Source organism: Priapulus caudatus, unplaced genomic scaffold, assembly GCF_000485595.1.
Source record: "Priapulus caudatus unplaced genomic scaffold, Priapulus_caudatus-5.0.1 Scaffold2731, whole genome shotgun sequence".
NCBI lineage: Eukaryota > Metazoa > Priapulida > Priapulimorpha > Priapulimorphida > Priapulidae > Priapulus > Priapulus caudatus.
Genome location: NW_014579792.1, coordinates 1 through 12686, shown reverse-complemented (window position 1 = coordinate 12686; position 12686 = coordinate 1). Strand labels below are relative to the sequence as shown.

The following is a 12686-nucleotide window of genomic DNA, read 5'->3' as shown; positions in this document are numbered from 1 at the left end:
TTACATTTTTTTTTTTTAATTTATGTTTCATACATCCATACATTTATGCCACGATAACATTTATGCTCACGCCACACGCAGTTCACACGTATACCTACACGTCACGCACACACGCATCTATCGCACTAAACAACCCCACGCCCCACACACACATTATACACGAAGCATGAGCTATGAAAGCGACGGGTCACCCATCTGTATGCTCGCCTGTATATATCACCCCGCAACAGTCTCTCCTTCGCCACAAGTTGCCTAAACTTTGGGGGACAACGCGAGCACTCAGCTATACCAATTTCGTTTCAATGTAAGGTTAGAGAATAGGTTGAACGAAAACACTTAAACGTGTGCAGTTTCGTTTTTCACGCGCAGTGTTATGGCTATTATTATATACATAATATTTTACTAATAGATATGTTTCTACGTTGTGTATGTGGTCGTGTGTGTTGTGTGTGTCGTGATTGTGTGTGTGTCGTGTGTGCTGGCTGTGCGTGCCGGTGCGTGCTACGGGCGTCGGCGTGCTGGGTAGGCGTTGTGTGTGCTTTGCTTTGGTGTGCCCCCACGGCTGTAGTATATATACGCTTATATTAAGCTATGTATATTATGTATATATATACTATATATATTATATATATATATTATATAGAGAACAGACGACGAGAGAGAGAGAGAGAGAGAGAACGAGCGAAAAAGAGCAGCAGATAAATATCTTATATATTTCAGTGAGATTCCTGGCTTCGTCTTCAGGCATTAACTGCTTCGGGTATCGTTCCTGCTGCGCGTGCGCCCGTCGCCGCCTGCTGCCTCGCCTCGAATTCTGATGAGCATGATAAAAGAGGATACGTTATAGTGCCGAGCTCCGCCGCATCTCCTCATCCCCCTCAAGGCTAACAATGCGAGATGATCATCCTACTACCCATTAAATCTCCTACTTTCAGCGGTTGCCCGCTGGCGTCGTTCAAGCTGTCCTATCGCTGCCTCAGCGCGGGCCTTACTCGCTGCTGCCTGCAACGCGGCAGCGCCGCCGATTCCGTCTTAGCCAATCGCATGCACGCTCCCTTCCATGCGAGCCGCACTACACTGGCGCTCTTCAGCGATTCTGATGTCGGTGTCAGGCATTCCAAACTACTAGTTCAGCAGGTGACGTAGTACGCTTCTTACTGGCGTGCTTCTTTTGCACAGCACTGCGACAGGCCTTTGACTGAAGCGCGGTAGAACACCGCGGGCACTTCTCCTATAGGCAGATGTATTAACATATGTAGTTAGGAATCGGAGATATAATACAATATATATTACTAATATATACATAATATACTATTATATATATAGAAAATAAATTAAATAAAATTATTATATTAACTATATATATATAGGATATATAAATATATATCTGAAATTGCCAGTCTAAAGCGATAAATAACCTACATGATCCAGTTAGTAAACATTTAAATTCATCAACTATGCAAAACTTGACCGTTTCTATGGTGGCACAACGAAGACCATGTTGTACCCATTAAATCTCCTACTTTCAGGGCTGGCCCGCTGCTCGGTCAAGCTGTCGCCTAGCGCTGCTCAGGCGGACCCCTACTCCCTCTGCTGCCCGTGCCACGCGGGCAGCGCGATTCCGTGTAGCAGACGCAGCACCCGCCTGTTTGACCATGGCGAGCGCTCAGTACCACTGGCGCCTCTTCAGACGATATCGGTTGCCATCAGGCTTTCCAACTACTAGGCTTCATCAGCGTGAGCTACTACGACTTTCTTAGTGACCTTCTCTTGCGCCAGCAGGCACTGCACAGCCTGTGTGCCCTGGAAGTGAACGGCGAGTAGCGAAACACCGCCGCCACTCCCGTATAGGCGACGTGCTGCTAGCTATTAGTAGTTAGGATCGATATATGCATAAAGATATAGGTAATATATCATAAATATATATCTGGAAATCAGTAAAAGCGATAAATAACTACATGATCAGCCTATTAATCATTTAACATCATCAAACTATGCCAAAAACCTGACGTGTTGTCTACGTGAGCAGATCATCGTGCCCACAGAGAAGAGTCGTTCCGGCCATCACCCAGACCCGCTATTCCGGACGCATTTCGGACGAATTCGACATCAACACATCGCGAACGCTTCTCGAGCGCGGCCAACTTCGAGCGTTCCGACCTTCGCCCCGACCGTACTGACACTCGGTCAGTTTGACTTCGCCGCCCGCAAGGAGCGGCCTTGCCCCGCTCCAGGAACTCCCGCTGAAGGAGAGCCTTCGCCAGCAATTCTATATACATATACATAACACCAGGAGCTAATAATGACAAATAATTTAAATTAACTTGCACACGTTAAGTGTTCGCTCAAACACTCTTCTCTAACACTTACATTGAAAACGAGTTGGTATAGCTGTAGTGCTCCGTTGTCCACCAAGTCTTAGGCAACTTGTGCCGAAGGAGAGACTGTTGCGGGTATATATACAGGCGAGCATCACTGGTGACCTGGCCTTCATAGCTCTGTTTGTGTATATGTGTGTGCGTGGGCGTGGTTCAGTGCGTACGTGCGTGTATGCGTGCGTGTAGGTATGTGTGTGAACGCGTGCGCGTGAGAATGAATGTATCGTGGGCGTTGGGGCGAGTGTGCGGGCAAAAATAGATACCAGAAAATAAAACTTCAGCAGAGTCTATACAAGTATAGTGATTAAGGTACACTTTAACATCATTTGGGCACTCACACGTACACCATTATATCATGAGTCTATCAATATAGACATTATATACAATATAGACATATAGACAATATATAGTCACCATTATATCATGAGTCTATCAATATAGACATTATATAGAATATAGACATATAGACAAGAGCGGATAATACCTATAGGTAAATAATAGGTATTAATAGGCGGATAATAGGCGGATTATAGGTATTATCCGCTCTTGATATAGACAATATAGTCACCTTTATATACATATGACATACATTACATATTACATACACATACGCGCACACACACACACTTAAATTTAAATAAATATAAACACACTAATAAATGCAAGTGTTGAGTAGTTAAAATGATAAATTACAGTGATACAGTACAAAACAGTGCATACAACATGAAAAAAAATAGAAACCAAAAAAAAAACTTCAGAAAAGTCTGTACAAGTAAAGTGATTAAGGTACCATTTCGACACTCATACGTACACATTACATACATTTCATCAAGAGTACGTAATAGGAGATCTCCTATTATGTACTCTTGATTACATATTACATATACACACACAGACAAACACATTTATATAAATATAGACACATATATTCATTCAGAATGCAACATTGTTCTTCTATCTGCTATATGTTGTTAAAATTGTATTACATTTTGTATGTGCATTTTTTATGTGCTTTTTTTATGTGCATTTTTTTATGTTCTTTTTAGTGAAGGCTTTCTTTTTGTGTCTATTGGTAGTTTTTTCCATTGGTTTATTGCCTCTTTAGTGAGAGAGTTGTGTCCATGCATATTACTTGTTGCTATTTGTTTTAATTTAAGTGTCCTTGAATTTAATGTAATATTTGTCAGGTAAGGTAGGGGATTATTTCTAAGTGGTTTGTTTAGATGGTGGATGTATCTGTATATAAATATAACTGTGTGGTATTTAATTAGGTATACTATTCGATTGGAGGTACTTTTAGTTCTTCTCTAGTTCTAGTAGCTGCTCCTGTCTGTCTCTGCGATGTAGCGTTTTTTGGGGAATAACCTGTTATAATGCGTAGAGCATAATTCTGTAGTGTGTTTAGTCTATCTAAAGCTGATTTGGAGAAATTTATAAGCAGAGTAGATCCATATATGAGATGCGACAGGCAGAGTGACGAGTATATTTGCAGCTTTGTGGTTGTGTGTAGTTGACCCCGTATCTGTCTGAGGAAGCTAATATACTTGTACTCATCTTGTCTACTGTGTAGTTAGTATGGTCATTCCACGTTAAATGCTGATCTATACATACATACCTAAAAAATTTACTGTTCTCGATTGTGGTATCGAGTTGTTACTTATTTCCAACTCAATTTTGTTAGTATCCACAATTTTATTACTGTTGGGGCAAAATAGGATGAATTCTGTTTTGTCTAGGTTCATTTGTAAATTATGGTAATCGAATCTGTTTAATTTTTTCCACATTCATTTGCAGTGTATTAACAGCTTTATTTGGATCTGAATTTGTGGCATATATACATGTATCGTCAGCATATTGGGCCAGTTCACATTTTTCGAGTATGTTTGGTATATTGTTGATGTATATGCAGAATAGTAACGGTCCCAGTAATGTCCCCTGCGGGACTCCTCTAACAATAGCCCCCCCCCATTCTGATGTGGTGTTGTTAATTTTCACTCAATCTTTTCTGTCTGTTAAGTTATTTATCAATGTGTCAAATCCTATTTGTTTTTGTTTTTAAAGCAATGTTTTGTGGGATATGCTCTCAAAAGCTTTGCTTAAGTCAAAAAATGCGGTCGCTACAAATTTGTTATTGTCCAAATTGTGCCTCCAGTACTCTGTGGTCGTGATTAGTGCGTCAGTGGTACTGTGATTTTTCCGAAAACAAATTGCTTTTTGTATAGTAAGGAGTTTCTTTCTAGGCAACCGCAGATTTCAGTGTATAATACTTTTTCTAGTAACTTACCGAAACAATGAACTATTGAGATAGGCCTGTACGTAGTTCTCTGGATTATCTATCTCCTTTTTTATGTACGGCCGGGTGTGACGTTAGCAGTTTTGCACATTTCAGGAAATTCACTCCTTATGATAATTTGGTTACATATGTATGTGATATGAGGTGTAATGATATTTTTACTCATCATTATTACTGACATGGGTATTTCTGAAGGACCAGACGACTTTTTCGAGTTCATTTGTTGTAAAATGTTTAATATTGTCACTTCACTAACAGCTTGGAATGAGAATGATGTGTAGTATATGCTGACTTGAGCAATTTTTTTATGTTCTGTAGATAGTGGAGGAATGGGGTTACTAAATTTACCCATGTCTAAGAATTTTGAATTTAATATGTTGGCTATGTCTTTTAAGTCTGTGGTGATAATGTTATTAGATTTGATTTTACGTATATGGCTCCTTTTATTTCCACATCTGTTAAGCGTTTCATTAATGAGTTTCCATTTATCTTTTGGTGATTTTGCCTCATTACTTTTGTTTTTGTAGTATTTGTTTTTTTGCCTTAAAATTAAGGTTATTAAATCGATTTCTAATTTTTGTGTAATCAACATAATCTTCTTGTTTCATGCTGTTAATATCTTTTCATGCGCTTCTTTTTTGCTGCCCCTGTAGACTGCGTATAGCTCTGGATTGAACAAGGGGGTGTCTTTTGTGTTCTTTTTCGTTGGCACCCATAGTTTTTTAATGTGTCGCATTGGAGCATGTATATCAGGAGTAGATAATATTTACCTACCTACCTACCTACCTATTATCTACTCCTGATGTATATCTAGACAGTATTGTATATTGTATAGTAGTATAGCCACTTGATTGTTGATATCTGTACTTTTGTAGATCCCTTCCCAATTCATTTTTTGTAGGTCTGATATGAAGTGTTCTGCTGTAATGTTTTTTATATCTCTTGTCATAATCCATTCTCTTTAGGGGTCCTGCTTTGTTTTTATGTCAGAGATTGTGGTAATAAAATCATGATCTGAATAATCACAGGGGAATGACTTATAGGAGATATATTCTGCATCTTTTTGAATTAGAAAATGGTCTATTAGGGTCGCTGATGACTTATCATATCTGGTAGGTATAGTTTTATTGAGACTGGTGATGCAGTATTTTTCTAGCAAGTCTATGTACGGGTATTTGTTGTAATCACAGCTGCTTGGGTTTAATAGGGTTATATTGTAATATTCCATTATCATTACTTTTTTATTTACATTTGTGGCATTCTCAATCTCTGTTTCAAAATGTTGGAGAAAGTAATCAATTTTTTGACTTGCATGGTGACCTGTAGACAACTCCTATTATTAAACCTGCTATTTCATACCATATTGATTCAATTTTATTTGTTTTCATGCCCCTGAGTTCTTTAGTCTTAATATGATCTGGAATGTACAGTGCAACTCCCCCACCCCTTTTTGACATAGCCCTGTCTCGCCTGTATAATATATAATTAGGCAAGGATAGCGATTGAGTGGATATGTTTTTAGTTAGCCATGTTTCAGTTAAACCAATCACTGTATTATTAAGACCTTTTAATGTGTCCTTTAGTTTTTCATGTTTTTTAACCAAGCTTTGAATGTTTCTGTGCATGAATTTGATATTTTTGGTGTATGATGACAGATATGTTTGTAGGCCCTATATCGTGTGCTGCATTCATTTGCTTGTGTTCTGGTCCGGGGTTTTGTTCTAGCCCTGCGATAACTAATAATAGCTGGGTAACCATGAGTAAGAAATGAATATTAAGCTCAGATATGGCATCTTGCATAAGTAGTAAACAGTTATCTGAAATATAATACTGAACATAGACATGAGCATATTTTAGAGAAGTTAATGTACCTGTGGTCCTGTTGGTGGCCATACTTGGTGTGCTGGGAAGCAGTAGTTCAGTAGATGGCGTATGGTCTCTTGGAAGTATGCTTTTGCGTCACTCCTCTTTCTGTTTGCTGGGTGTGTTGGATGCATCAGTAGTGGGTGTCCCGGTGGTGTTGGCAATAGGGCTGGTCGCCGTAGTGTAGATTGTTGAGGTGGGAAACTGCCTCTACCCGTAGATTGAGTTGGGCATCTTCTTGGTTGAGTCCATTGTGTGTTTCTTCTAATTTGAGTAGCCACCTCAGCGTAAGATCGGCGGGTGTTCTGCCATTTTTGGGGATGTCTTGTGTGCGATGATGTTGTTCTTATTATGCAGTATGTCAGTTTAGCTATTCCAGTCTTGCTCAGGTGAAGACCGTCTCTTGCTAAGAGTTCTCTTGAGTCTGGCTGGTGTAGAGTGGGCTGCGTAAAGTCTGCTTTAGTTGGAATGGTGATGAAGGCCATCTGAGTGTTTCATAGTCTAATCTTTGTATTTAGGATTTTGACTGTTCTATTAATTTTGTCCTTATCATGTTGTTTTGCTCTCGGATGTAGGTTTTTGTTGACTCCGATGATTTCAGTGATGTATAGGTTCAGGGGGTTGAGGTACTCCTTGACACAGTTGGTGGTTTTCTAAAGGTCTCCTTTGATGATTTGAATGATATTGTCTTCATTTATTCTTTGGATATGTAGTTTCTGATGTCGTTGATTCCTTAGACTAGGATGACTGAGTTCAGTTTTGTTGGTCTGTATTTGGGGATTAGGTTATTTGCTTCTTTAAAGTCGAGTCCTCTGTAAGAGTGTACTTGTGTCTGCTCTCCTATGTGGTGTGGTTTGACGTATACTGTTCTTGATGATCCTATGATGAGTATCCATTGTGGTGTGGTGGATGACTTTTGGGTGTAGGATTCGATGGTGATGTGTCATCTTCGGTATGTTGTCTTCTGTTTATGTTATGTGTGCTTGTGGTGGGGTTGTTTTTTTTACTTTAGCGGCGGTTGCTCCTTCATGCTATTGGACCGCGATGTTCGATGGTAGATCCAATGCGAGGTGGCTTCCCTGCTGTTCCTGCCGGCTCCTTATGGACGCTACCTCTTCCCTGAGTGCGTTTATCTCTTCGGTGGAACTTTCTCCACCGGTGGCTTCTCTTTCTTCCACTGCCCCTGAAACTTACAAAGGGTGCAGTCATATTCGTAATCCTCAGGCATATCATCACACATTACATGTGTTGCATTGGGCCCACCTACTCCCGTGCTGTGTATCTATTTTTCTAGCTAATTTCTTTTTTGGCCCCATTATGTTTGTGGATATAATATTCTGTAATGTTTTTCCTAGTCTAGGGCATAGTTCTTACAGTGGCCAGAATTTAGTACTAGTTGAGGTTTCTTAATATAGACTACTATAGTTTCTTTTTGTTTCAATGGTTGTGGATCACGCACTATCCTGTCACAGCTAAGTTATGATTAATAGTTATTTTAGATGATAAAAATACTTCACATATATGGGTATATATGGCTATATTTGGGTATCCTGTAGATTTCCTGACGTCCGTTCGCCGCGAGGTTGTTGACGAATAACCTGATGTAAATAATTTAGTGTAATTAATAATAGTATTAGTAATAATAGTACAGTTCAATCTAGTATGTTAAATCTCTTTCCCGCCAAAATGAACCAAAACAAATATGGCCGCCCCCTTTCGGCATTCACTCTAATCTGATCTGTATACGTTATATAATTATTTGCGCTATATTTGTTGCTTATGTGTTGTTTATATGACAACGATACTTCCGTTTTGATTGATGTGCTTCGTAGATATCTTCACTTGGCTGTATCACGCAGATATATGACATATATACATAATACCAAGGGCTAATAATACCTTATTAGCTTATTAGGTATTATTAGCTCTTGATAATACAGGTGATTGAGCGCTTCGTGTAGCGAAGCTCCTCGTAAACACGTCCGTTCGCCGCCAGTCGCGCTTGTTTCGAAGGTCAGCCAGTCAATCAGAGGAGCAAAAAACTCTGCAATGGCTATAACCGGAGCATATAAAGCAACATGATTTATATGCTCTGCTATAACGTGTAGGAAAAACAAATTACCGCACTGCGTGCACATGCCGCAGTCCTCGCACACCCAGCGCCCCGTGGGGATGTTGCGAAGGCCGACGCAGAACGTGTGGTAGCCGCGGTCGCACATGTCGCAGAACATCATCTTGTCCTGGCGGATAGACGGCGTAGAGTGAGCGTGAGGCGGTCGGTGGAGAGAGATACGAAGGAGACGACACGTATTCATACGTTCCTGCGGACGCGGACAGGGCACTCACACGCGTACGCACGCGAGCATCCACGCATTTGAAACATCAGAATAAAAAATATTTTGCATGTATTTGTATATATAATATTTATTTATTTTCATTTTATTATTGGAACGGCTTAAGTGTCATTACATCCATGCTCACGCTCACGCGCTCACTCACAGGTACCGTGCGCGTTGAGTGGCGCCACCGTCGTTGTAGTCAAACTGTAGTCGTTAGTTTTAAAACATTTTTTAATAATAATTCTAATGGTGATTGAACCATGAAACTTTTTCTGTAGCGTAATTATAACCTAAATTAGCTGAAAATAACCCTAGAACCTAGAGTAAACTCTCCCTTTAAGACAACATGAAGACAATCTGATAAGTTGCGCAAAACCACTTTCCAGCCAAGGGCTACAGACCGAGGGTGTTTCTTATTTATTTATTTAAAAGCAAAGAGATTGTAATATCTTATAAACGNTATTCGGTAATAAATAGACAACCATGCACCGAGTAACTGAAATTCGTGCGTGAATCACGGCTGGTGAGGAGTAATACCGTGCGTGTCCGATAACAACTCTCGCAATAATACTCCGTAACGCTTACAGAGACAGCTAGTATTTACTCTAGATGTACAAATGTGCATCAGACTACTCTGTAGCCGAGACTGCGAATTAAAGAGGGCGGATCAATGGTTGTCTACTTAACTCCGGCGTAACAATTCCAGGTCGTCAGGGTTAAGGTCGCCATGGTTACACGCGGGCCGGTTTCCATGGCGGAGCGTCAGGTACCACTGGCGCCCGCTTCAGGACGATGTCGGTTGGTCAGGTTCCAACTAGTAGGTTTCAGCAGGTGAGCTAGTACAACTTCTTAGGCGGTCCTTCTTTTCGCAGCAGGCACTGCGACAGGCCTGTGGTGGAGTGAAGGGCGAGTAGGGAACACCGCGCGGCACTTCTCCGTATAGGCAGTGTATAAGGATTAGTAGTTAGGATCGAGATAGGATAAATATATATGTATATATATATATATATATATCTTGAAATGCAGTATATCGATAAATAACTACCTGATCAGCTATGTAATCATTTAACATTCATCAACTATGCAAAACTTGACGTGTTTCTAGGTGAGGCAGATCATCGGTGGCCCACAGAGAAGAGTCGTTCCGGCCATCACCCAGACCGGCGTATTCCGGACCGGATTCGGGGACGAATTCAACATCAACACGTTCGGAACGCTTCGAGCGGGCAACTACGGAGTTCCGACCTTCGCCGGACCGTACGTGGACATCGGTCAGTTTGACTTCGTCGCCCGCAAGGAGGCGGCCTTTGCCTCCGCTCCAGGAGACTCCCGCGTGAAGGAGGGAGCTCTCCAGCAAGTTCCCGTCGGCAGACGATACAAGTCCGGATTCGCCCGCCAGGTGGAGAGCTCGGCGGCCGACAGGGTCGGAAGCGGAAGCGGCGAGACGACGGTAGAGGTCGTTGCGTCGCAGAAGGCTGACCAGGCGCTAGAGCAGACTTTCAAGCAAGAAGGCACCGACGAGGGTTCAGTGAAAGAAGGCGCCACCTACGGCTTTGAGCAGGACGACCAGATTCCCTTCCAGCCGGTGGAGATCGAAGCTGTACCAGTGCACGCCGGTCCCGCCCATGAAGCCGTCGCCGACATAGCAGCGAGCGCTGCCAAGGCAGGGTACGCGTAATCCGTAGACTACGACGGAAAGACCATCATGTTGTACGCCATTAAGATGTCCTACTTTCAGGGTGGCCGCGCTGGCGTCGGTCAAGCTGTCGCTAGTGCTGCTCAGGCGGGCCGTACTGCCGCTGCTGCCGTGCACGCGGGCAGCGCGGGATTCCGTGTTAGCAACGCAGCACGCTTCTGAGGGGGATGACGGCCCCGGCGGAGCTCGGCACTATAACGTATCCTCTTTTTATCAGCTCAGCAGATTCGTGATGGCAGCAGGCGGCGCAGAAGGCGGCGACGCAGCAGGCCAGCAGGAACGATACCAGCAGCTTCATGCTGAAAACGAAGCCAAGAATCTACTGAATATATATATTTATCTCTTACTTTCTCGCTCTCTCTCTCTCGCTATATATATATATATATANTATAGCGAGAGAGAGAGAGAGCGAGAAAGTAAGAGATAAATATATATATTCAGTATATTCTTGGCTTCGTTTTCAGCATGAAGCTGCTGGTATCGTTCCTGCTGGCGTGCTGCGTCGCCGCCTGCTGCGCCGCCTGCTGCGCCGCCTGCTGCCATCACGAATCTGCTGAGTTGATAAAAAGAGGATACGTTATAGTGCCGAGCTCCGCCGGGGCCGTCATCCCCCTCAGAGGCTACAACGGAGAGACCATGTACTACGCCATTAAGATTTCCTACTTTCAGGGTGGCCGCGCTGGCGTCGGTCAAGCTGTCGCTAGCGCTGCTCAGGCGGGCCGTACTGCCGCTGCTGCCGTGCACGCGGGCAGCGCGGGATTCCGTGTTAGCAACGCAGCACGCGCCGGTTTCCATGGCGGAGCGTCAGGTACCACTGGCGCCCGCTTCAGGACGATGTCGGTTGGTCAGGTTCCAACTACTAGGTTTCAGCAGGTGAGCTAGTACGACTTCTTAGGTGGTCCTTCTCTTCGCAGCAGGCACTGCGACAGGCCTGTGGTGGAGTGAAGGGCGAGTAGGGAACACCGCGCGGCACTTCTCCGTATAGGCAGTGTATAAGGATTAGTAGTTAGGATCGAGATAGGATAAATATATATGTATATCTTGAAATGCAGTGTATCGATAAATAACTACATGATCAGCTATGTAATCATTTAACATTCATCAACTATGCAAAACTTGACGTGTTTCTAGGTGAGGCAGATCATCGGTGGCCCACAGAGAAGAGTCGTTCCGGCCGTCGCCCAGACCGACGTATTCCGGACCGGATTTGGGGACGAATTCAACATCAACACGTTTGGAACGCTTCGAGCGGGCAACTTCGGAGTTCCGACCTTCGCCGGACCGTACGTGGACATCGGTCAGTTTGACTTCGCCGCCCGCAAGGAGGCTGCCTTTGCCTCCGCTCCAGGAGACTCCCGCGTAAAGGAGGGAGCTCTCCAGCAAGCTCCCGTCGGCAGACGATACAAGTCCGGATTCGCCCGCCAGGTGGAGAGCTCGGCGGCCGACAGGGCCGGAAGCGGACGCGGCGAGACGACGGTAGAGGTCGCTGCGTCGCAGAAGGCTGACCAGGCGCTGGAGCAGACTTTCAAGCAAGAGGGCACCGGCGAGGGTTCCGTGAAAGAAGGCGCCACCTACGGCTTTGAGCAGGACGACCAGATTCCCTTCCAGCCGGTGGAGATCGAAGCTGTACCAGTGCACGCCGGGCCCGCTCATGAAGCCGTCGCCGACATAGCAGCGAGCGCTGCCAAGGCAGGGTACGCGTAATCCGTACCGCGTGTAACCATGGCGACCTTAACCCTGACGACCTGGAATTGTTACGCCGGAGTTAAGTAGACAACCATTGATCCGCCCTCTTTAATTCGCAGTCTCGGCTACAGAGTAGTCTAATGCACATTTGTACATCTAGAGTAAATACTAGCTGTCTCTGTAAGCGTTAAGGAGTCTTATTGCGAGAGTTGTTATCGGACACGCGCGGTATTACTCCTCACCAGCCGTGATTCACGCATGAATTTCAGTTACTCGGGGCATCGTTGTCTATTTATTACCGAATAGGAATGACGTGTACCGATGCGTCATTTTCGTAAAAAATAATTACGACTATAAAAAAAGCGAGTGTTAGATCAAAGAAACCGACCAAGTTGAAATTGTATACACGGCTCATAGCCGAAGCAATATCC

The 12686-nt window shown here is 43.6% G+C and overlaps 1 protein-coding gene across 1 annotated transcript; it reads left to right on the top strand.

The window, feature by feature from the left end:
• The first annotated feature begins 265 nt into the window (after positions 1–265).
• Positions 266–12686, top strand: LOC106818998. Its single transcript, XM_014823659.1, has 3 exons — positions 266–304; positions 11034–11442; positions 11701–12686. Exons 2-3 carry the CDS (start codon positions 11035–11037, stop codon positions 12271–12273), a joined length of 981 nt encoding a protein of 326 aa, XP_014679145.1. The 5' UTR covers positions 266–304; position 11034; the 3' UTR covers positions 12274–12686.